A 26,953-nucleotide genomic window follows, 5' to 3' on the forward strand; every position below is an offset into this window, starting at 1 on the left:
TTTGAGATTTAAAAAAGGAAATATCTGATTGAAGAAATCAAATTTGTTTGCGAAGTGTATTCTGTAGAGGAGTGAAACTGGCCAGGTGCAGACACAGCTCATGTGACGACTGAAACATTGGCACCTTCCCCTAGTGTTCCTGTATTTGAGGAATCCTTGGAATAAGGAACTGTGGCTTTTATATCTGGTTCTGTCACTCATTTATCCAAAGTTTTGTACAAGTTTAATAGTTATAAAGATTTGTTATGTAAGTTATAGGTTAAGAGTGAAAAGGGGTTTGAGAAAATTAGAGTGATGATTATACTATGACAAGATGCTTGAAGACTCATCTGGTAACTTATTTTCCTTTTATCTTCTACCCTTCTTCCTACTAGGACTTCTAAAATAATGTAAATAGGTACAATGTGATCATTAGTCTAAGTACATACTGTATTATAATTTTTTTTTTTCTGCATGTATGTGGGTGCTTGGTGCCTGCAGATGCCAGAAAAGGGCATCTGATCCCCAGGGACTGATGTTTGAGACAATTGTGAGCTACCATGTGGGTTCTGGGAATTGAACCCCAGTTCTCTGGAAGACTAGCCAGTGCTTCTAACTACAGAGAAATCGCTAGCCCCATCCTCTTATGTTTCAGGTGACTTAACCTGTGTGAACTTGCACACTGCCTGGAGATCACATATGGTACCTGTGAGAAACCACAATCTGTGCAGTGATGAGGTTGAGGCCACTGACTTCAAATTGAGTCAGAGAAAAGACCTTGAACATGTCCTGTCCTGGGAGCATTTTTGTTCACAGCTGCCATCAGTTGAGCTCCCAGGAGAGGACTGGCTAATGACTACGGTGGGCCATCACTAATGTCTGGCAGGCTTAGTAAGTAGAATATTGCTGTTTCTGTAGGTACCACTTAGGGCAGAGGGTAGAAGTTTGTGAAGGAAAGAGATAAGAAGGAGAGCTGTGGAGGATGAAGGAAAGAAAGAGCCAATAAGAACAAGTTATGCTCTTTCTTGCCACTCGTGCTATTGAGGGTGTCAGTAGATGAGATTTAAAAACCATGGTTTTTACAAATGTTAATTACCCTTTATTTGATTATCTCACTCTATCCCATTTATGTATTATTATGATTGCATATCAGTTGAAATAATTAAAATACATTTTTATTAAGTCTTTTTTTGACGATTTCATACATGTTTATAATACATTCTGATTACATTCTCCCCACACATTCTAATATTTCCCTCCCACCTCTCTCAATACACCCTACCTACTTGTTTTTCTCCAAGATTAATGACTTTTAGTTTTGTTTTGTGACTTACTTAGTTTCAACAAGGCCATCGGTGTAATCATTGGATTGGGACTACACTATGTCAATTTAGCTGTACAGCCAAATTAAGTCCCCTTTAAGGACCTATGACCTTTCCCACCATGGGACTTTTAAGTGTGTTTACAGTACCAGGCATAAATTTCCTCCCCTGGAGTGGGCCTCAGATCCAATCAGAGAGCTCCCAGCTACTCCTATAACAGTTACACCATTGTTGCATAAGTGGGTTCATCTTACCTGTCAGGTTTGTAGTTTGTGGGGTTCACAGATGAGTAAGACCATTGATGCCTCTTTCCCCACAGCAATCTGCATAGTACCTTCTAGCACTATGAAAGCTAGCCATGAGGGGCTATCATCCAGCTCAGCTCTAGCTTGATTTCTCTGTATTATGTGTGATGTAAGATGTGTGATGTCTTCAGATAATAAAGTCATCATCTATCATCTAGTTCTGGTAATTGAATGCTGCTGAAAAAAATGGCATTCTAGTACTCACACTCAAAAAGTTGATGATTCAACTGAGTAATTATGGGGAAAGCTACAATTATTTTATGTTTATATCTCAATGGGTTGAAATTTCTCAATTCAGTAAGTTAAGAAAAGTTCAAACTGTAGTGTGAGATAGGCTGGCTGCCAGAAGCCTGTAATCCCAGCTACTCAAGAAGCTGAGGCAGGGGAATAAAAAGTTTAAATCCTTCCTGGACTACAGAGTGAGTTTAAGACTAGCCTGAGCAAATTAGTGAGCCCCATCTCAAAATAAAGAGTAGAAAACAATAGAGAACTGGGGGCATAGTTTCATGCTACAGTGGTTTCCTAGCATGTGTGAGGCTTTAGGTGCAATTCTCTGTGAGGTTTGTTTGTCTTTCTGGGTCTGGGTTACTTCACTCAGGAAGATTGATTCTAGTTTCATTAATTTACCTGCAAATTTCATTTTTCTTAGTAGCTGAATGATAATCCACTTTTTAAATGGTGTTGTTCATTCATCTGTTGATGGGCATCTAGGCTAGTTCTATTTTCTGGTTATTGTGAATAGTTTAGCAATGAGCATGTATGATCACCTATTTCTGGAGTAGGATATAGAGTCTTTTTGGTGTATCCTCAAGAGAAGTATAGCTGGATTATATGGTAGATCTATTGCAGTTTTTGAGTAACCTTCACACTGGTTTCCATAATGGCTGTGCCAATTTGCTTTATTCAATTATTCACTCACACTAACAGTGAAAAACTGCCCTCTTTTCCTTATGCACCAGCATTTACCATCATTATTTTTGTCCTTTTTAAAAATGTTAGCCATTCTGACTGGAGTAAGATGAAATCTCAAAGTAGTTTTAATTTACATTTCCCTGATGGCAAAGGATTTTGAATATTAAAAACACATTTCTCAGCCATTTATATTTTATTTTTTGAGAACTCTCTGTTTAGATCTATGCCCCATCTTTTGATTAGGTTGTTTGATTTTTTTAAGTTTATATATTTATTGTTTAGTTCTTTGAATATTTTAGACATTAACACTCTGTCAGATGTTTTGCTAGTAAAGACCCCCCCCCCAATTCTTCAAGTCTTTCGTCTCACTTGAATGATGATATTATTTTTTGCTGGCTGGTTTTATGTCAAATTGACACCAGCTAGAGTCATCAGAAAGGAGGTAGCCTCAGTTGAGAAAATGCCTCCATAAGATCAGGCTGTAGGCAAGCCTGCATGGCATTTTCTTAATTAGTGATTGATGTGGGAGGGCCCAGACTATTATGAGTAGGGTCACACTTGGGGTGGTGGTCCTGGGTTCTATAAGAAAGCAGACTGAGCAAGCCATGAGGAGCAAGCCAGTGAACAGCACTCTTCCATGGTCTCTGCATTAGCTCCTGCCTCCAGGTTCCTCCCTGTTTGAGTTCCTGTCCTTACTGCTTTTGCTGATGAACTGCTATATAGGACTACAAGTGAAATAAACCCTGTCTTCCCCAATTTGCTTTTGGTCATGGTGTTTCATTGCAGCAATAATAGTTGTAAGACACCTTTTGCTGTACAAGAACTTTAGTTGTTTTTATTTTTCTTTTCATAATTTTTTTATTGATGATTTGGAAATTTCATATCATGAAACCTGAGCACACTCACTTTATAGTCTTCCCAGGCCTGCCTCCCCACACTTGTGACCACCCTGCAAAGAGAGAGAGAGGGAGAGAGGGAGAAAGGGAGAAGAAAAAAAACCTCCAGTTTGTATTGCTCATATATTCACTGGAGCATGGTCAAACTCCAGATGGCCAACCCCTTAAAGAAAATCTAGCCCTTCCCCACCAGAAGCCATCACTTGTACACTTCAGTATCCTTTTCACAAGTTTTAAGAGTTCTCTTAGATAGTTTTCTGTCTAGGCTGTTACTTTTTTGTGGGGTAGGCTGGGGTGGGAGTAGGGTTTGTTACAGAAGCCTTCTATGTCCTTCTTAATGTGTATCTGCAGTCATCAATACTGTGGTAAAAGTAGCTTTCTTGGGCTTTACAGTCAGCAGGAAAATGGATCATGGACTTACACTTGATCTCTGGCATCAGTATGCACCACAGACCTCAACATGGTCTCTAGTGGCAGTAGAGACCATGGACATCAGCATGTCCCCTAGGCACAGCAGGACTATAGATCTAAACATGTCCCTCAGTAGCAGCATGGACCACAGATGTCAGCATGGCCTCCTGCAGGAGCATGGCCCATGGACATTAGCATGGCCTTTGGTGGTGCCACATACCAAGGACCAAGGACATCTTCTGTATGGCCTTCATTGGTAACTTGGGTCAGGGATATCAACATGGATCATGGCTGCTGTAGGACCACAGACATCTACAGGAACCTTGGGATTCCACATAGCCCAGGGAAACAGACCACAGATACCAAAGTGACCTCAAGGAATATCCTGTCATTGCACAGAACCAGGGTGATTGTGCAACTAGACAGTGTTCTGGGGCTGAGTCAGAGTGCAAGCTTCAGGCTGCTGCACACCACCCTGTCCACCCACTGACTACTGGGGAAGGGACATGTTCCTCTGTCCACTGCAGGCTTCTTTCACACCTGCCACTACCATTGAGTCTCTAGTTCTGCCTCTTTCCACTGCTCATTCACTGCTCCATTCCTCTATGTTTCCCATCTCTCCATCGAATATTTGAAGAACTTGAGTTTTAAATTCTTGGTCTCAATGCCTGTGCTAGTAGAGTCCTGTTCAGAAAGTCCTATCCTTTGCCTGTAAGTTCAAGGATATTCCCTACTTTTTCCTCTCATCATATTCAGGGCATTGAGTCTTTGGTTGAGGTCCTTGATCCATATGGGGTTGAGTTTTGTGCACTGTGAGAGAAAATGATTTATTTCATTCTTCCACATATAGCCTTCCAGCTTGACAAGCACAATTTGTTGAAAATGTTACCCTTTTCCCAATATGTATTGTTGGCCTCTTTACAGAAAATCAGGCAGGTATAAGAGTGTTGGCTCATACTTGTGTCTTCATTTCCAATCCATTGATTAGCATGTCTTATGCCAGTACAATTTTTTTTTAATTATTACTGTAGTTCTAAAGTTAAACTCAAAATAAGGGATGGTGATAACTCCAGTGGTTTTTTTTATTGTTTATGTTTTCTTGGCTATCTTGGTTCATTTGTGTTTCCACATGAGGTTTAAGATTTTTTTCAGCATCTGTGAAGGGTTGTGTTGGAACTTTGATGAGGATTGTGTTGTTGGTAGGTTTTTGGTAAAATGCCATTTTCACTGTTTTAATACTACAATGTATGAGCCTGAGAGTTTTTTTTTTTTTCAAATCTTATATCCTCATTCTTTTTAAAATAACTGTCTGAAGTTCTCATTATATAAGCCTTTCACTTCTTTTGTTAAATTTATTCCAATGTATTTTATCATTATTATATCGCTTCTCGGCCTTTTGGCTAAGATCAAGTGTAGTATTTTATCATTATTATTTTGAATAGTGGTATTTCCTGATTTCTTTCTCAGTATGTTTGTCATTTGTGTATAGGAAGACTGCTTTTTATGTATCAATTTTACATCCTGTTACATTGCTGAATGCAATAATGGAAGCAATTAAAGATAAGAAAATGGAATTTAATAAAGAGATAGAATATTGGAAGAAAAGCCAGAAAATGAAATTAAATTTTCAGGAATTCAACCCAAAATTCAGAGAAAAGCCTCACCAACTTATTATATCAAGTGGAAGAGAGGATAGCAAGTCCTGAAGACAAAGGAGAAAAATTAGATAAATCCACAAAAAAAAGTCAAATTCAAAGAAAGCCAGGAGCAGAACATGCATGAACTATGGGACACTATCAAAAGACCAAGCCTATAAATAATAGATATAGAAGACTAAGAGACCCAGGCCAAAGGCACAGAAAATGTTTCAACAAAATCATAGAATAAAATGTCCATAATCTAAGAGATGCCTATCAAGGTCCAAGAGCTATAGAGAACACCAAATAGATGGGACCAGAAAAAACAATCAAATCAACAAAAACTCTGCACATCATATAATAGCCAAAACACTAAATAAAAAGTGTATTAGAAGCTGCAGAAAAGATCAAGTCACATACAAAGATTGGAATAACTGCTGCTTTCCTTCTTCAGTATTAATATTTTCCTTAATTATTTGGGAATTTCATTCAATTTTCACTTACACTTGCTTCCCATTTCTCCCAGGTCCACCCTCACACCTTTTTGTGTCCCCTTCCCCCCAGAAAAAAGCACCAAGTACAATTTGTGTTGTCTATATACTCACTGGAGCCTGGTCAAACTCCTAGTAACCACTCTCTTAAAGAAAATTGAGTGCCCCATGGTCGTCCCATCTCTGACTTCCCCCCTCCCCAAAGCCATCAACTGTGAAGAGCTACACTTAGGCATCTTTATCAGAGTTTCTAAGGACTTTCTTCAGTAGCTTCCTGTCTGGACTATGTCTTTTCTCGGGGCTGGGGCGTGGCGGGGGTGGGGGTGTCACAGAAGCCTCCAGTGTTTCACTCAGTTATGAATCAGTAGTCATCAATACCACTGCAAAAGAAGCTTCCTTGCCCATAGCAGCTGGCAGCAGCATGGACCACGGACACCAACATGGCAGTCTTTTGAAGAGACTTAATCCAGAAATTGAACCATTCTTCATCTTAGATATCTTGTTGCTCAGAGTCTGGGTGGTCATGCAGTTGGGCAGCATGTCTAGGGTCAGGACCTTTAAAAGCTACTATGCTCCCACACCTATCTCTAGTTGCTTACTTACTGCCCCATTCCACCAGACCTAGTGGGCAGTAAAGGGGTGAAGTGGTCTTGTGGTGGCTTGAGCCTCCCGGCGGCCTGAGGTCCTGCCCTGCTCATCAAGGACATGTTCCTTTGTCACCTCAGCCACCCTCTACTGTCTCTAGTTCCACTTCTCTCAGTTTCGATGTTCTCCATTTCTCACGCTGCTCCGATCTGCCATCTTTTTTTTTCAATTCCGTGAAACCAGTTTTTAAAAGTATCATGTTACCATTAGACCTGCCTTTTTAAAAGTTTTTCCAGTGATATTGCATGCTCTGCAAGCTCATCCTCCACCACTGTCTCCCCTTGAAGTCTCCATGTATCTCTCAGGCTCCTAGGAATAGCCCATGGCCCTGTGGGGGCTGCTGCTGCTGCCATCTTGAATCTTGTTTTCCAGCCACTGCTTTTTCAGTGGAGACTGAAAGCCAGAAATGATTAGACCCTTGTTCTAAAAGTTACGAAAGTCCACAGATGCCAAGACAGGCTACTGTGCCCATCAAAACTCTCAGTTGTTCTCAAAGGACAAGGGAAAACTTTCCATGATATCAACAGATTTAAGGAACTTGTGGCCACTAAACCAGTGCTACATATACTCTAGAAGAAATATTTAGGTCTGAAGAGAAGGTTAAACATGACCAAGAAGGCACGAGGAAGAAAAACAATCCCAGAATACTGAATCAAAAGAGATCTAACAACAACAACAAAGCAACAAAATGATGGACATTACACGTTGTTTAATAAGTCTTAATATTAACTGTCACTGGGGGTGGGCCTCGAGGTTTCAAATTTTCGAGTGTGTTTTATTTCCTTTTTGTGGTTTGAGATGTAAACTCTCAGCTGCTGCTCCAGCTTCCTGCTAATTCTATTGTGCCACCGTGGACTCTAATCTCAGGAACCATAAGCCCCCAAATAAATTCTTTCTTCTATAAGTTAGTCACAGTGTTTTATCACAGCAATAGAGAAATAACTGACTTTAAAGTGTAAGTATTTCAAAATGTGTATGAATTTAAGGTACTCAGAGGTTTCTGAAAGCAGATGTGGGGAAAAATAGATATCCAGGATTGGAGGAAAACTTTAATAGGATCTTTTTTACTCAAGTGCCAGGGTAGGAATTCTTAACGTGGGGGTTGCTGGGCTCATATGTATATTACAAAATTATTTTGATGAGGTCTTAAAGATGGTTATGACCTGAAAATAAGTTGCAGATTTGGACCAATGACAATTCCACTTAAATCTTGCTGTCTTAACATGGATGAAAAAGGATCAAGAGGAATGATAAGAACTCTTTGCATAAATTCATGAAGAGTTGGAAATTTAACCTCCTCTCTGACAAGTTAGAGAGGGCTATCCTAGATAGCTTTTTAAGACAGGCCATATAGCCATCCCAGATGGACCAGATAGTGTTCCCAGACAGGCCAGATAGCCATCCTAAACAGGCTAGGTGAAAGCAAAGATGTAGTTTTCTATTAAAGGATGAAGTACCTTAGAAGTGCCTATACTTGGGCTGCTTAGTATAGAGCTTCGTATGTATGTTGTGTACTTAGCACGTGTAAGGCCCTAGGTTTGATTCACAACAGTGCTCCCCAGTAAAACAGCATGTACTTGGCTTTCCAAGTTTTGTTTTTGCTAGGCTTCCTTCAATGAGACTGTTAATCTGGTCATAATTCTTTTTTTTTTTTTTTTTTAAAGATTTATTTATTATGTATACAGTGTTCTGTTTGCATATATCCCTGCAGGCCAGAAGAGGGAGCCAGATCTCATTACAGATGGTTGTGAGCCACCCTGTGGATGCTGGGAATTGAACTCAGGACCTCTGGAAGAGCAGCCAGTGCTCTTAACCTCTGAGCCATCTCTCCAGCCCCATAATTCTTGTTTGTGGCAACATTTTATATTTTTAAACCCCAGGATCCTACATGACTGTGCCTATTTGTCTCAAAAGAGCACCTTTTGATGTCTATAGAATTAAAAGAAAAAAAGACCGATATTTTATCTTTTATCTAACAGCCACATCAGTGTGTAAAGCCTTTAGTTCAGTTCTAGTAACAGCACAGAACAACAAAAAGCGGGGAGAGCCTTGCCAATGTTAAGGAGACAGGTTCCAGTGTAGGGGAAGGCATGGGAGCCAGAACAGTCTTGGAACTAGCATGGGGACTTTTGATCTGTAACAGATACGAACTCCATGCCCTGCCAGGGTAGTTGCCTGTGAGGGGTTGGATTAGGGAAATAATGGCTTTTCCTGACAAACAGAAACCCACTTCACAAGCTGAGTCCTGAGCGGAGCCCAGACTGTCCTTTAGGACATTGTCAGCAGCACTGCTATTTGGGGGCCTCCTTTGGACCTATCAGGACCCATATAGGAGGGAGGAGTGAACCAATCCTGCAAGTTGTCCTCTGCCCTCCCCATGGGTACCTTAGTGTGTCTGCACATGTGCATGCTCATACACTCAATAAATAAATGGTAAAACAAGACTGGAGAAATATGACAGTTTAGATTTTTTTTTTTTTGGTTTTTCAAGACAGGGTTTCTCTGTGTAGCTTTGCGCCTTTCCTGGAGCTAGATTTTTTTTTTTTAAATGAAATAGGTAATAAGAAAATGGGACAGAATGTGAAATGGAATCATAAATCATAATATGTAAATGTCATCTTATAAATCATAGACTCCAGCACTCTTATGTGTTGATGAAGAACTATAAAAGTATTAGCAGTTCTGAAATTAAACAGTGAGTCAGCAGCAGGCCTGAGGACTGGAACTAAAATGGATGTCTCTATCCTCAGCAACTATATGTTGAGTATTCCAACATTTATTTCCAACAATACTTACTTTAACTGTCTGTCTGTCTGTCTGTCCATCCATCCATCTGTCCATCTATCTATCTATTTACCTACCTACCTACCTATCGATCGAGATAGTGTCACTATGTAGCCCTGGCTGTTCTGGAACTCACCATATAGCCAGGCTGGCCTTGAGTTCAGGGATCCACCTGCCTCTACTTTCTGAGTGCCTTTGATTAAAGTGTGTGCCACCCTGACTGACCCTCAACATTTATTTATTCCAAAGATATTTATTTTTAGTGCTGCTTATAAGACCTAAAGAAAGTATAACTGCAATTAAATTACCCCTAAATGACCTTCAGCCCATTGTTGATTCAAATGCCAGATAGTTTCTCTTTTATTTATGTTTAGGCTTTTGCTAAAGAGAGAACATCCATGTTTATGTTCTTTCCTTGGATGTTATCTTTGATTATTTACACTTTTTGTTGAAAGATTCTGGTTACTGTTTTTATTTTTTTATCACAACATTTTTCTTTAATACTGTCAAGTCACTTCAGTATAGGAAGTAGTTCTTGTAATAAAAAGTAGTTCATTGTAACAAAAGTTGTAGTTGTAGTAGTCATCACTCTCCTGCTTTATTAGAATAAATATAGATTTGCCTTTGGTGAGAAAGACTGCTTAGTATTTTTTTTTGGCAGAATAATTTCTGCTTCTCTGTGTACAGTGCTGCAATGAAGGAAGAGGTTTTCTGAAAAACCCATTTTCTCTACGTGACTTAGAAAATGGACATGTTAGCATAACTTAAATAGTTTGAAAGAGAAAAGACTTACTTGCATGGCTCTTGTGGGTTTTCAGCATGCACTAACCTTGGTTGTTATACTTGATAGTGCTTGTAAGAGTGGTGACTTCTGGATGTTGGTCACAGGAAACTGTGTGTGAAATCTGTGCTGTGTCCTGAAAGAAAAACATAATTTCCTATTTGTGTGACTTTGGATAAAAGTCAGTGACATTATTTAACTTTAATTTTTGGATGCGCAAGTTGGTCTGAGCACCTTTCAACTTTCACATAAATTTATTATTTGCTATTGAGAGAATATTTTAGGCAAAATAAATGCCTCAAACAATTATTGTAGGTAAAGAGTGGGGGATTTGAGTTTGTATGTGTTGTTGTGAGCCTTGTAACTTATCTTTGTCTTTTTATTTTCACAAGCACCTTTGTATTTTCTTAGTAGGTGTATTTAGTTTTTGTTACCATAATAAAATACCACAGATGAGCAATGTTTATAGAGAAAAGAGGTCAGTTTAACTCACAGTTCTAAAGATTTGGCTTCAGTTCAGTTCTGCTATAGAACCTTTTGTGTAGATCACTGTTGTACCCGTTTTGAGAAACCCCCAGAGACCACCAGGGAGCAGGTTTCCAATGCAAGCACATAAGGGTCCTTTTATTGTCAGGTTCAACCTAGGCCACTACTAGGCAAATGGAGGGAAATGTAGTGGTGGCTGTGGCCGCAGGCCCAGGTATATATATATATATATATATATATATATATATATATATATATATATATATAGTTTTTATAGGGAAAAACCACCAGCCGGAAATTGGCAACTTGGGATTGGGTAGAAGGGGTATGGGGCAAGGTGATATTTTTGAAACTATTGGTCTAGACTTTGGGCTCAAAACCACATTTGAAACCATTGGGTTAGACTTTTGGCGGGGAACCACAACCTGCTGAACAGGATTATCTGGACTGCTCAGAAGGATTATCTAGATATCTTCAAGGGCCATAAACCACAGACAAGATGTCTGCAGGAGGATGCTCCTCTGTATCCCTTTGAGTTGTCCTGGCACATTCCTGAGGTCCTTCCTGGAACTGAGTACAGCAGGTGGTCTAAGATGGTGGCCCTACCCTAAGATGGGGTCTATATTGCCTTCACAGTCACAAGTCTGTGTCCCTTATTATGGCAGGAGTATGTGAATGAGGAAAGAATCACATGTCAGAACTGAAACCCAGCGAGACTGGGATCCCACATCTTCTGAGGACATGCCTTATTTGGTTTAAGGACCTTCTACTAAGATCCAGTTTTAAAGTTTGAGCACCTTCCATACTGCCATTCTGGGGATCAGTTATTTAGCACATGGACCTACATTAGGGCCACACTTTAAATTGGCAACTCCACAGCAGTGGGGGATTCTGTAAGAAAAACATTTGGGAAGACAACTTGCTGCTGAGTTAAGAGTGGTTGGCAATCACAATAAAATATTTTTGTATTATTATGTAGACAGTGTCAGCTTTTATTTGCTCGCAGAAGTGCTGGTAATGATGAAATTATGGGAGAATGGCTTCTAACAGATTTTCATTTCTTGGTTTTTTTCCCCCTTAGGAGTTTGGTAAGTATATTTATATGTCATTCTAGGTTTTATATTGAAAATCAAGAAGAAATATTTGAAAGAAGAGAATGATTAATGAGATGAGCTGTTATTAGTTTTAAAAATTAAAATTACTTAACCACCATTTTGCTTTTTGCTGATTTCCTCTTTGAACTATGGTTTTAGTAATAGCCTTCCACAAACTAAGAAGTTACTACAAAATAGTGTTCCTTAAAAATCATACTCATCTTGCTGAAGCACCTCCCTAGTAAAGTTCTCTTTTGACTCTGATTTCATGATATATGTTTTTACCTCTTCATCACCACCAGCACCCACAGTGCTCATTTCCTGTAGCTGAAGTGGAGGGCTATATTGATGTTTTGGACCCAAGGGCCTGTGCACCAGTATTGTGTGTCTGGAGGACAAAGACATGGCGTCAACCATCCTGCTTTTTGTGCTAGTTACTAGAATTAATTATGAACCAATTGAATCAGTTGCAGCCAATTGGTAAACGAATTGGTAATTTTAGCCGTACATCTATATGTAGTTATCTGAGTGCCTAGAGCATTACTTTCAGAGCCACTTTTGTTCTGTTTCATCCTGCTTGACAAAATGGCCTTCATAGCTTCAGGGAGAAAGATGTGCATCAGTGACTGCGGGCCGGCTGCTCCACAGTTCCAGCAGCTCCTTGCCTGTTTGTATTCGTTCATTTGCAAACATGACTCAGATTACAGCTGCTTGCTACCACTCTGATCAGTTTTGATAACATTGAGCTAAACATTCCTTAAAATACACTGTCTAACCATCAAATGTACTTTCTTTCTGCCTGCTAGTATAAAAAATATAGTTGCTATGGTCTTGCCATGCAATTTTTTTTTTCAAGCAAAAGGGAAATCAGTTGAAAATTTCCAAAATAAATCATTCAAAATTAAATCTTTCTGTGCCCATCTAATATAGGTAGTTTAAGTAGAATGATTTTAATTAGACAATTTGAGTTATATTAGTAGAATTGAGAGAAGGAAGCCAGCTAACTTCTTAGATTTGTCCCTTTCCTGATTGTAGTAGATTTTCATTACCAGTAATTTGGCACCAAGGACTACCTTTGAAAGGAAGTACATAATGCTTCTTTGTTCAGAAGTCTTTTAAAGTAGAGTATACCTTTTATGACTATTAAGGGTGGTACTTTATTTCATTTGTAAATAAATTGACAAATTTATTAATACTGGATCTGATTTATGAAGTGTATCTTTTATGCGTCCATTTAAGATATTTGCTATGGATTCTAAAAAGTTAATTTAAGCTTGGCTATGGAAAAATATATTATATAAATAATGGCTTGCATTTTCTGATGCTTCCTGAGCCTATTGAAAAGTCTTTATAGTAAAGTGAGACTGGCATTTTTAAGAAGATCTTTTTTTTTTTGGTTTTTCGAGACAGGGTTTCTCTGGGTAGCTTTGGCACCTTTCCTGGAACTCACTCTATAGCCCAGGCAGGCCTCGAACTCACAGAGATCCGCCTGGCTCTGCCTCCTGAGTGCTGGGATTAAAGGTGTGCACCACCACCACCTGGCTAGAAGATCTTTTTTAATTTTATGTTTATCAATGTTTGTTTGCATGTATATATGTACAGCAAACCGGCAGAGCCCAGAAGAGAGCGTTGAATCTCCTGGAACTGGAACTACAAATGGTTTTGGACTGCCATGTGGGTGTTGGTAGCTAAATCTTAGTCCTCTGGAAGAACAGTAAATATTCTTACCTGCTGAGCCACCTCTCAAGCCCTGTCACTGATTTTTCTTACAGTAAGAATGGTGTAGGATGGTAAAAATGAATATAGTTTATATTTCTTTGTCTTATGCATTTAAATGACAGCTTTGGCTAGTGAACCAGTATTTCTATACATGATTATACTTTATCAATTTCTTTATAGGACAAAGGAGTATATTTAGTGACTTGTGCTTTGCACTCATTTCTTACATAAAATAAAATTGACATTTAGATGTATAATAAACTCATTACAAAAGATTACTTTCGTGAGATGTATAGAATATACTGTCACAGTAGTATAATTTTGAGTTAGCTAAAGAAGAAAACTAGGGCCTGGGGAAATGGCTGAGAGGGTAAATGCTTGCTGTTGAAGCCCAAGAACCTGAGTCAGCATTCCCAGCATTATATAGAAAGTCAGGCTTGGTGGCATGCATATGTAATCCCAGTGCTGGGAGACAGAGACATTGCTGGCCAGCCCACATAGCCCGCCAGTGAGCTCCAGGTTCAATGAAAGATCTTGCCTCAAAAGATAAGGTCGATGAACGGGGAAGATGCTTTCATGGGTAAGAGCACATCTTAGTTACTGTTCTGTTGCTGTGAAGAGACACTATGACCAAGGCCACTTAGAAAGCATTTAATTGGGGACTTGCTTACATTTTCAATAGGTAAGTCCATCCACGACTGTCTTGGCAGGGGGCATGGCAACAGGTAGGCAGGCATTTGTTGGAGCAGTAGCATAGAGTTTGCATGCTAATCCACAAAGAGGAGGCAGAGAGAGAGAGACATGGGCTTTTGAAATCACAAAGCCCACCCCCACTGGCACTTCCTCCAAGGCTGTACCTCTGAGTCCTTCCCAAACAGCTCATCAACTGGGAAACAAACATTCAAATATATTAGATGCAGGGACCATTCTCATTCAAACCATCTCAGGATACTTTTCAAGCATGAGAGTCTGACTTTGAATCCCTAGCAGCCATGTAAAAACCTGGGCATGGCTAGGCACACCTGGTAACTCCAGTGTTGGTAGATAAAGATAGGCATCCTGAGGGGTTGCTGGGTAGTCAGCCTTGCCTAAATAATAAGCATCTAATTTAGCAAGATACTTTATTTGTATTCATATGTATACATGTATTTGCATACCTACACATGCATGTGTACCTACATGCATACATACACAAAAGAAGAAACATAGAGTCCAATAATGCTAATTATGAATGTGGACAGAGAGCAGAGATGGTATGTTCATCCAAAGTAAACTGGCTTTAAAATGTTTCTGTCCTGTTCAGTGAATTTAGTATTTGTCTTTGGAAGCTCAGAGGGACATTCTGACCAGTAGGAGATGCAGTACTAAGTTTCTTCGCTTCCTTCATTCACCTTTGTCTTCTTGCCTAGAGAGACACAGCTGCTAAGCTATAGCGCAGTTTCTTTGGTTACATGGTATCTAATTCCTTGCCTATATAGTCTCATTTGACTTTGTACCAGCCACATAAGAAATGTGGCAAAATTTTAAGCATTTATTACTTTAAAAAAATGACTGGTTTTGAATCCTGAGTTTCATTTTTATTGATTGGTTCTCTTCTATTAAATTTTTTTAATTGAAATACAATCACATCATATTCTCCCTAGCCTTTCTCCCTCTAACCCCTCCTGTGACCCTATCTCAAGTTGAAAGCCTCTTTATTATTATTTGTGTGTGTGTGTGTACAACCTGCTGAATGTGTGTTTTGTTGTTTCTGTGTATATGGTTTAGGACTGACCACTCTTCATTAGAGAACTGATAAACAGGCTCATCCTGTGTGAGGCTAATTTTCCTTCCCTAGCAGTCATTAGTTGCCTGTAGTTCTTTGTCTAGGGGATGGGACTACTTTATTGTTCCTTTTGTATATGTGTAGTAATAGCATCAAAATCTATTTAATTTTCAGCATATAATTCAATACTTTTAGTTGTAGTCCTCATGCTTTATAGCAGACCTTTAGGCTTATTATATATAACTAGAAATTTGTATCTTTTATCCTATAGTCTCCCCATTCCTTCTGCTTCTTGTCCATGGTAACCTTAATTCTGTTTCTGTGTATTATGCTAGTTTTTCCCTGCATGATACACTGCTTTCTCTTTCCATTTAGCATATTTCACTTAGCATAATGTATTTTAGGTTCATACATGTTGTTGCAAATGTCACAACCCCCCCTTGGAGGCTGAATAGTACTCTCCAACATCTCACAATTTCTTTATGCATCCATATAATGGTCCAGTGAACATGGGAATGCAGATCTCCCCTCAAGGTACTGATTTGATTCTTTATTGATATATGATCTGCAGAGGGACAGCTAGGATATGTGGTGATTGTAATGCTAACTTTTTGAGGATTCTCTATCCTGGTCTTACAGCAGCTTCACTTACTTCAGCCTCACTAACAGAGTACAAAGGTTCTCTTTCTTTCCTCAGCCAGCATGTTATCTATCACCTGTCCTTTTGATAGTACCCAGTCTAATCTGTGTAGGCAGTGTGCCTTTGAGGTTGCAATTTGCATTTTTCTCACAGTTAATGCTGTTGATCACTTTTTATTTCCTTTGGGAAAAATATCTAGCTCTTCTGCTTATTTCCTTTGTCCATGTTGAAACCAGGTTGTTTTCCCTTGCTATTAAGTTATGTGATTTTCTTACATTTTTGAGAATTAGTCCCATGTCAGATATATATCATAAGAGGTATTTTTCCCAATTTGTAAGATACTTTTATTCTAGTGAGTATTTCTTTTTATAGTATAGAAGCTTTTTTAGTTTTATAGAGTTCATTTTTTTTGCTTTTGTTGCCTGAGCTTCTAGGTATGATCTAGATCACTTCCAAGGTCAATATCAAGGGAATTTCATACTTTTTTTTCTCCTAAGACTTTTAAAATTTCAGGTCTTTTTTCTATGGTGAAGACAAGGGACTATTCTTATTCTTTTGCATGGAGTTGTTTAGTTTCCCTAACACTACTCATTGATGATATTATCGTTGTCAAAAAGTTAATATCAACATGTGTTTATGTTTGTTTTCTTATGGTCTGTTTTGTTTTATAAGGTTTATATGTCTGATTTATATTTACTGTACTTGTTTGATTATTATATTTTTTTGTAAATAATTTGAAGTAGAAAGTATGCTGTCTTCAGTTGTTTTTCCTATTAAGAGTGCTTTGACTATTTCAAATCTTTTTGTTTTATTCTATATGAATTATACAGTTATGGAACTATTTCTGTGAAAAATACAATGGGATTTTTGATAAGTGATTGCATTGAAAGTGTATATTGCTTTGGAGAATATGAATATTTTAAATTGATAATACACATGGATTATATTTAATTTAATTCTATGCATGCTGAGATTTTTCACATTACTCATAGTTAAATCCATTGTTTTCTAAAAGTAAACATTGCATGATTTCTATCTCATTTTTTTTGTCAGAATGTGGTCTATCTTGGTGAATATTTCATGTGAGTTCTAAAAGAATGTGTATTCTCACATTGCTACATGCTCTTGCTATGTCAATTGTTATCCAGTTGAGTGGTGACATTGTGGAGTTCACCTTTGAACTTACTGCTTTAGTACTTGTGTGGTCTGTACATTTCTGGTAGGTGTTGAGCTCTACAAATATTGTAGCAAAGTGATCTATTTCTTCTTGTAGTTAAAAAAATTTAACGTGTGTGTGTTGTGGTGTGTGTGTGTGTGTGTGTGTGTGTGTGTGTGTGTAAGTGGGTGTACATGTGCATGAGTGAGTGTGCTGGTGCCTGATGAGCCACATCGCCACTTGATCCTCCTTCACGTTGAGTTTGGCTGCCTGAACCTTGCAGCAAGCATGATGGTTGAGGGTAGTGGTTTGTCTTGAATGCTTCTCTGGCTCCCAGAAGTGCTCCCTACTGCACTTGTGCATACCCAGGGTGACAGAGTCCAGGGATCCTAAGGATCTCCCATCGTGCCCCTGCTCTCAGGAGTTATTCTTTTTTTTTTTTAATTTTTTCTTTTATTTTACAATACTATTCAGTTCTACATAACAGCCACGATTCCCTTGTTCTCCCCCTTCCTGCCCCCTCCCCTCCCCCCCAGCCCACCCCCCATTCAGGAGTTATTCTTTTAACTAAAATTTCTGCATTATTTCATTTTCTTAGTGTTTTGACTGTTTTATTTTTACTGATTTTTAGTGGTTATATTTTGCTATATATATGAATATATGTTACATGAATACTTATATATATGAATACTTCTACTTTCAAGTAATATTATTCTAGTTTATAGTGAGTCTTTTATAATAACAAAATAATCTTAATTTCTTTTGTCCTTCTCATTTATCATTTCTTTTTAATACATAAGAAAATGCAGGTAGAGGCTAGAGAGATGGCTTTATAATTAAGAAGAGCACTGGCTGTTCTTCCAGAGGATCTGAGTTTAGTTCCCAGAACCCCCAACTTTGCAGTGCTGAAGATCAAACTTTGCCCCTGATAGTGTTTTACACTGAGCTATTGTTTTTGTTTTGTTTGTTGGTTTTTTTGCTTTTTCCAGGGTTTCTCTATGTAGCCCTGGTTGTCTTGGAACTCTGTAGACCAGGCTCATAACTGTCTGTAACTCCAGTTCCAGGGGATCCAATGCCCTCTTTTGGCCTCTGTAGGCACCAGTCACACATGTGATGCAAAGACATGGATGCATGCAGGCAAAACACTCATACACCTAGAATAATAATTTAAAAATAATCTTTTGAAAAGAACACATACATATTCTTAATAGAATACAATGTTGAATTTTTTATTAAAAAACTTATCTGTCAAGTCCATTAATGAGAAAAATAAAAGTATTAATAATAAAAATAAAAATTTTCTTTTACTTTTGATTCTTTAATAGTGTTCCTTTCTTTATGTGCAGCTGTGTATTTGACCTATATTATTTTCTTTGTAAAGATTTGGGTTTTGTTTTTCAGTGTCTGTTTTTAAACATTTCTTACAGCTGATCTGTTTACATCAAATTCTCTAAAAGGATAGAATGAGTAATTCAGACCAGTTCTCCCACTGAAGATAAGAGTCTAGATAAATTGTCATAGATCTTCAGAAAACTTACAGTAGTGAAGGAGTCTTTTGAATTAAGCAGTTATAGGGGCTTAACCCAGAAAATCCAGAGCTCTGAACAGAGAAGCTCAGGAGAACATTTCAGAATAATTTATTTGTTAAAGAAGATATTGTGGTGGAAATTAGAAGTAAAAATGTGAATAATAATAAAATAATAAATTTGGGATGGAGACTGAGTCATATTGAATAGGAACTTTTTGAAATTAAAATACTGCCTGTTGAGTTGGCTCAGAAGCTATTGGTGCTTGCTGCCCAAGCCTGGCAACCTGAGTTCGATTCCTGGAATTCATGTAAAGGTGGAAGACAGAAGGAAAGTCCTCAACCCGATCATGGATGTGTTTGAGAAATTCAAACAAAGATTGTTTTTAATGGCTTCAGGCTTCAGGCTCTCCTCTAAGGAATTGGAAGTTATGGCTCCTCTTTTCACTTGTCCTCAGTATTCTACTGAGGTGTTGCTTACCCTGGATGAAGGCTGGATTAGAGTTTGGGAGGGTACACCAAGGAACTTTCAGTTAGTGCTGTATTCTTTGTCATGCGTGGTGTCTACAAGGTCTTTGCAGTGACTTATGTTAGATTGGTGTTGTTCACGTCATTTGTTTCCTTTTAACAATTACATGCATTATTTGTGCACTTTTCTGTATCGGAACTGCACAATAAAAATATTAAAATGACTACTATTTAATAAACCCTTTCTTGGTGTTTAAGCTCTGTGTTTAAAAGTACTTTACATTATCTTACCAACAGAATGAAAAAGGAGCAGCAATTCCAAAAGAACAAAAAAATAGGCTATATGTCTTCTTTAATGAACATAAATGTAAAAATTATTAACCTGAAAACTCTTCACTTTAATAATTTTCCCTAAAGCTTTTTTCCCACCACAAAATAGAGGCTAATATTTTGTTATTTAAATTAGGAGGTGTTAATGATGCTGGATTACTATGTGAGAGATTTCAAAGCATTGATTGACTGGATTCAACTTCAGGAAAAGTTAGAGAAGACAGATGCTCAAAGCAGGTAATGAACTCTGGTATTTATGTTTGTAGTAACCCTTGTTTCAGTAGCAAGCATTGAAATTGACAGTGGACTGAACCTCTTGTTGATCTGAAACTTGTAACAATCTAATAGTTGGCTATTACATTTCTCTTTTGGTTCAGTAACAAATATTTATTATTAATGCACCTAACAGTGCTGGTCATATTATTTAGTACAAAAATTAAATTGCTGCATGTGACACATGGATGTTGTAATCTAATGGTATAACAAAAGGAACTTAATGCTATATATGGATGGTAAGTTTTTTTGGAAGGGTGGATCAATGGCATTTAAGGCAAAGACAACAAATCAAACAGTTGTGTAAGTGTAGGGAAGACATGAAGTAAAACAATCTCTGGAAAGGCATAGTGTATCTTCTCACTGTGTAGGCAGTAAGGAAATGATTTTTCCATTTCTCTCTATATATTTACTTGCTACTGAAAATTAGAATACCACATCATTTTGTTACAATTTTAGAAATCTAGAAAGACTATATATACAATTATACTCTAGTTAACTGTTCAACATTATCTTTACATCACTTCAGGTTATTGTGTTTCATCTCCTAGACTGAAGGAACTTAAAGCACACAGGAATACTTGAGACTCATTGATTCTTTGAGTCAAAACAGTCACGTAATTCATGAGATTTCATTCATGTACACTTCAATTACACAAATTCCTTAAAAATTACTGGTGACAAGGTATGAAATGCAAGGAGAGAAATACATCTCAAAACTCATTTCATTATTATAGATAAGTTATTCAAAATTATTGTGATACTGCTTATCCTAGCATTTAGTAGCTTTCTTAGCCAGTTACCTTAAATTACCAGCAGAACAAGACAGAATACGAGTTATGCTTAGGTCCAAGATTGTGTGTGTGTGCTTTCTTTGGGTGCAATGCAAGTATTTGTGCATGTATGCATATGTGTGTACTTGTGGAGGCTAGAGGTTGGTGTTGGGTGTCTTTCTCTATCACTTTCTGCCATATTTTTTGAGAAAGGTCTCTCTCTCTCATTGAACCTGGAGCTTATCAGGTTTAGCTAGAGTGACTGACCAGTAAGCGCCAGATCTGCTTGTGTCTGTTCCTTGGTCTGAGATGATGGATGCACACCACTGTACCTGGCTTTTTTCTGGATCCTGGGGATCCAGATTCAGGTCTTCATGTGTGCATGGCAGACACTTTACTCACTGAGCTATTTCCTCAGCTCTCAGGGCATCTCTTTTTATATTAACTAGTTACTAACACATCTTCTTTCTGCCTCCTGAAGCAGCTCCAACATATGGAAAACAGCATTACATTTCCTGTTGCTGGCATTAGTCTTTGGTGATGACATCATTCTTCAAATCATCCTTAACTTGGGGGTTTAAAGGTTAGGAAGATACATATATTAAAAAAATCCTGACAAGAATTTATATTGCTATATTTTAAATAAAGACTTTGAGATGAAATTAGAAACTACCAAAGAAAATATTGACGTCCTTCATTTAGCAAGAAGAAAATAAACCTATATGTAAATTTAAAATTTAAGGAATACTTACAAAACAATAAGAATGTATCATGATAGCAGCAGCAATAAATTTTCTTAAATCATTTGGAAAATGACACAAATTCCAGTAGAAACACTGAGCCAAAGATACCAAAATGTAAACTCCAAAAGAAAAAATTCAAATGGTGATAATATGTTATCTTTACTAGTTAGAGTAATACACATATACAATTAAAAAAGAAAACAAAGACAGCATTAGACCGTTTTGCTAATAACATTTTTTTTTTTAAAAAAGATACCAGTGTTGGCAAGGTTGAATGGAAAAGAATGTCTTTCATCTATAGGACTATAACTTCTTTCAGAAAGATGATTTGGTAACAACTCATTCAAATCTTTGGGCTTTTGAATAATATTTTATCTGAATTTTCTATCAATAATCAGTTTTGTGTTTTGATTTGCTTTTTTATTGTTGTTTCTTTTTTGAGTGAGAGGGTAAAATATCTAATGACTACATCACATGGAAAATAAGGTATAGAGAGACTGAGAGGAATGATAGGCTTTGAATGGGAATATAGGATGTTGCTTAGAAAAACATTTCAGTAGGATATGTATCCTGTCAGCCGTTTGTGGGGCAGAGAATAGAGATCTGAAGGTCATTTACACCACTTAGCTTTTCCAATAAAGAGTGATGGTGTCTGTGTTTCTACTCTATGTTGATTAAGAGGCAGAGTGGTTCATGTTTTCTCATGTGTTCTTCCTTTCACCCTCACTATTTTTTTGTTTTGATTATTTTTCCCCAAACTTAATTCTCTAGGATATCTACAAAATTACCTGAATCAATACTATTGCTTTATTTTTTTCTGGGTATATGGAGAAGTTTGTAATTCATACTAAGTTCATCTCAGTTGGGTATGGTGGTGCACACTTTTATTCTCAGTACTCAAGAAGTAGAGGCAGGAGGATCTCTGTGTTCCAGGCAAGCCTGGTATACATAGTAAGTTCCTGGCCAACCAGAGCTGCCTAATGTACCCTGTTGCAAACAAGCACTGCATCTCATGTCTTCTGTAACCCCATGACTCTTTTGAGGGAAGTAGTGCTTGCTGTTGTTTCACTGTGTGGAAAATCCTGTACTGTGAGCCATCAGCGACTCTTGCTTGTTAGTATAGAACCTTTCTGGTAATCAGGATCAAACATGTTTTAACTATGGTTTTGCTCATTAACAGCCAAAAGGAAGGATTAGTTTGTTTCTCTTTTTCTCTCTTAAAGTAATCTACTATATGTTCTGTATTAGACCAACTTCACTGGCATGGGAAGTAAAGAAGATGTCTCCAGGACGTCATGTGATTCCAAGCCCATCAACAGATAGAATGAATGTAACATCAACTGCAAGAAGAAGCTTAAATTTTGGGTGAGATGATTTTAAAAAATACAGTATTATAGTATAGTATATCGTATCCCATGAGAAAAATATTCATAGATATCAACCCCATGTAGGTAAAATAATGTATTATTTCCAGGGAAAGATTCACTAATTTCTGTTCAGATTCTTAGATCTGAGAGAAAGTTACTAGACTATGAGATTGGTAATACTTTCTTAGCATTTACACACACACACAAAAAATCAGGGAAAGTAACTTTATTACTCACAGATTGACAGAAAGTAAGAACAAAAGCCTAGATCCGTGATGACCTGGTCCTTTTAGACTCAGAGAAGTTTTGTCTGTGGGTCTTCTCATTTACCTAAGAGGACTCCAAAAGCACTCCATTACATATTGGATGTCATTTTTTTTTTTTTTTTTTTGCTGAGCTCAGGTATTATAGGATGTGCTTTTCTATGGGCACAGTGATGAAGAGCTAGTTATTATGGACAGTTTCATTTCATGAGTTTGCATTCTTGTATATTCTTCATGAAAGTTGTAAGCCAGAGAGGAGAGGAATGAATGACGAAGGCCATTTGAGAACACTTTTCCCTACATTGTGTATATGTTTAAAATTGTCTGAATAAAATAAAAAAAAATCTGGTGGGCACATCTTGCAGGCGGGTCACTATTATAGCTCTCAGGGTTTGTAGCTGGGTAGGACTGATGATTACATTAAAGCAGTGGATCTCAACCTTCCTAATGCTGCAACTCTTTAATACAGTTCCTTGTGTTGTGGTGACTCCCAACCATAAAATTATTTTTGTTGCTACTTCATAAATGTAATTTTGCTACTGCTATGAATTGAAATGATATGCAGGATATCTGATATGTGACCCCTATGAAAGGGTCGTTTGATCTCAAAAAGGGTCAATTTAAAAGCTGTGTCTGTTAAATTCTGTTGCTGTTTTCTATAAATGGGCCATAATGTTTTTGTGTGTGATTTTCATTTGTTTCATTGTTGAAAACTAGACAGTTTAAATAATATGTGGAAGCCCTACAGATTAGCGATATGCTCTGTAGTATTGTTATTGTGCCTGTTGCCATCATTTTTAACTTTGTGACTTTTAAAATGGTGTTTCAAGACAATGATGTTTTAGACTTGCTAATCAGCTGAGGATGACATTGAGTTCATGATTTTCTTGCCTCCACCTCCCAAGTGGGATTATAGGCATGTGCTACCATGCCTGGGTGGGAAATTTACTTTTAAAGCAAGCGTTTTTACTCTAATTCTTTAATATAAGCCCTAATTGTGTATTTAACGAAAGGCTGGCAAGTGCTTGCTTCATCAGTTCTCTTTCCTCTATTGCCTAATCTTTCTTTTTTTAAAGATTATTTTATTTGTGTATGTGCACATGTCTGTATGAGTATATGCATTGTGTATGTGTAGGTGCCCATGGAGGCTAGGAGAGGGCATCAGAATCTGAACTCTGGTCCTCATGATTGAGTAGTAAGTGCATTTAACCACTGAGCCATCTCTGGCCCCCAAACCTGATCATTCTTGACATTGCCTTATCTGTCACACCCACCATTTCATAGTTAACGGCTTTTTACTTATTATTACCTTGGATATGCTTGTATTTTTATTATATTTGCAGGTTACTACAATGTTTTTAAGATGGGGGTCACCCTCCATCTTAAGTATACCACAGAGTCACTTTAGAGTAATAATTCTTCTTCTGTAGCTTCCCAACTGCTCATGTGCATCACCATGCTAGGTTTTATATTTTCATGTATATATAGGTATATGTGAAGTTGCACATATATGTGAAGAGTTGTCATGATTACATGATGAACACTTTACCGACTGAGCTTATTTCCCCAGCATTATAATTTTTTAATGTTTATTTTCTCTGCTATTAACTTTGAGGCAAGATCTTTGATATATCTATGTATCTTGAGCATCCTAACATTGTAGCTGGCATTTAGTAAAAGCTGATTTTTTGTTCAGTAGAATTAGACTTTTGCTTTCAATCTCTTTTATAGGAGTTCCTAGATAGTGTTCCCTTTGGTGAATGTTGATGGTCTTAAGAATCATATGATACTTGGACCTTAGGCAGGTGGGAAAAGATACATAACAAACAGCACCAACTACATTCTCCCAAACAAAAGAGTGTTTACAAGGGAACTTGTTCTTTGCTGCAGTGCATTAGTTTGTTTCCAAGAATTTTATGCTGCAGATTTATTTGAGTTTGGAGGCTTTTTTTGTTGTTGTTGTTTTTGGTTTTTGGTTTTTCGTGTAGCTTTGCACCTTTTCCTGGAACTCACTTGGTAGCCCAGGCTGGCCTCGAACTCACAGAGATCCATCTGCCTCTGCCTCCCGAGTGCTGGGATTAAAGGCGTGTGCCACCACTGCCGGCGAGTTTGGAGGCTTTTAATGCATGCATTAATTACTTTTCTCATGGCCATTATCAAATACCTCACTAAAGCAACTTAAGAGAGCTTTAAAAAATTTACTTGGACTTATAGTGGGATGGGACACAATTTATCATGGCAGGGAATGGGAAGTGGCTGATCACATTGTATCTGCAGTCATGAAGCAGATAGTGGGGCGGGAGGGAGACATGAACGTTAATATGCACTCACTTTCTCCTTTTTATTCAGTCTGGGACCTCAACTCATGCAGTGATGCTGGCCTCATTTGGGTGGGTCTTCCTACCCTCGTTAACCCTGTCTAGAAACTCCCTCATAGACACGCCCAGAGGGTTGTCTATTAGGTGATTCTAGATTCTGTCAAGCTGACAGTATTAGCCACAGCAGTGCCTCTGTGCATAAAGTTCTTAGGTTGTTCTTCATGTGCTCTTGTTCATTATCATTGTATAAATGCATTACTTCTTTTTACTTTCTGATATGGTTCATATCAGAAAGGGTTTAGGTTGCTTTTAGTACCTACCCACATCTCATGCTTCTTGGGTTGTTGTGTTTACTAACTGAGATGTTAGTTATAAAGCTTGGTTTTGTTTATTATTTTAACTCAAAATTTAAATAGTAATCCATTTAGTATATATACAGCAGAGTCATTCTTTTTCTGAAAAAAATTTAAGGTTTTGGGAATCTTCAAAGCCATAGGCCCCAGGGAAGGGAGAAAGTGAGAGGGAAAGTAGGTTATGTCTCTTTACTTGCAGTGAGTTCTCATTGCCTATTTCACCACAGATGGAAGGGGGTTAGGAGCGACCCTAATCCCAGTTAGCCAGCAGTACTGTTTCTGTGTCAGCACACCAAGATAGGGAACCTAATTTTGGTGGCAGAAGAGGTACATGAACACCTTTGGACCAATATAAGAAAGGAAGGATGTCACTGTTAGGTTATACTAGAACCCAAGAAAAACCTGAGCCCTTTAGTGGTCTCATAGCCCTGGGGCCTCCTCAGACCTGAGGAATCTGTAATGCTTTCCAATAAATTTACTTTCACTGTGTCATAATTCTTTAATTAATGAAGAAAAGAATTCCAGGCTTAGCTAGTAACAGATTTTTGATAAATGTGAGTTATTAAAGTGACTGTAGATAGTGGATAGGGTAGTGTGAAGATTTGGGAAAAATAACTTTAGATAATAGTGTTACTCAGTTTTCAAGAACCAAAATTGAATGTTGCCAATGAAGCAGCAGTTTTAGCCTTAGTCAAGAATGACTTGTTAACACATGTTGTTATTGATAAAAGCTAGTAATGGAAGGGAAGACTAAGACTTTTATAATGTTATGATTTTACAATTCTTACTTTGATATTTAACTTATTACATGTGTTTACTTTTCTCAATAGGAATTTACCTGGCACAGTAAATGCCCCATGTCTGGCACCTACAGGTGTCAGTTGGGCGGACAAGGTGAAGGCTCATCATACGGGCTCTACTACGTCTGATGTAACACCTGCACAACCCTGTGCACCAACAACCATGCAAAAGACTTCCCGCAAAAATGGCAAGTGATTTTGAGTTAACTGCTTTTAAAATTTTTATTTATTCATGTTTTAGCTGCCTGTAGTTATAAAGGGATATTTATATTTTTAAAAAACTTGCCCCTCATATATTTGTATTTAGTCTTACCTATGTAGATATAATTCTAAACGGTCTTATTAAATAAGAAACACAGAGCCAAATAAAGATGTAAAAGCCCAGAGATCGAGCAGTAGCCAAGAACTAAGACCACCTTATCTTACCATTCACTGCCGTCCTTCCTCTGAGAGAGAGACCTTCTTCCTTTGTCCTTTTTTTTTTTTTTTAAAGATTTTATTTATTTGTTATGTATACAGAAGAGGGTGCCAGATCTCATTACAGATGGTTGTGAGCCACCATTTGGGTGCTGGGAATTGAACTCAGGACCTCTGGAGGAGCAGTGGGTGCTCTTATCCTCTGAGCCATCTCTCCAGCCCCCTTTGTCCTTTTTATTGCCTTTCTGTTCTGCCTTCTCATTGGCTGTAAACCCAACCATATGACTTCCTTGTCACTGC

At 37.8% G+C, this 26,953-nt stretch overlaps 1 protein-coding gene and 1 pseudogene across 2 annotated transcripts in view; both read left to right on the forward strand.

The window, feature by feature from the left end:
- The window catches only part of Scaper (S-phase cyclin A associated protein in the ER), a 359,173-nt gene that overhangs the window by 25,566 nt on the left and 306,654 nt on the right, over positions 1–26,953 (forward strand). For both annotated transcript variants that reach the window (XM_028865018.2, XM_028865019.2), the window contains exons 6-8: positions 19,483–19,583; positions 22,384–22,500; positions 26,267–26,424. In XM_028865018.2, coding sequence (XP_028720851.1) covers positions 19,483–19,583; positions 22,384–22,500; positions 26,267–26,424 — 376 coding nt within the window. The remainder of the gene's footprint in view (positions 1–19,482; positions 19,584–22,383; positions 22,501–26,266; positions 26,425–26,953) is intronic.
- On the forward strand, positions 5,206–5,379 carry LOC114690385 (annotated as a pseudogene).

The sequence above is a fragment of the Peromyscus leucopus genome, chromosome 7 (assembly GCF_004664715.2).
Source record: "Peromyscus leucopus breed LL Stock chromosome 7, UCI_PerLeu_2.1, whole genome shotgun sequence".
NCBI lineage: Eukaryota > Metazoa > Chordata > Mammalia > Rodentia > Cricetidae > Peromyscus > Peromyscus leucopus.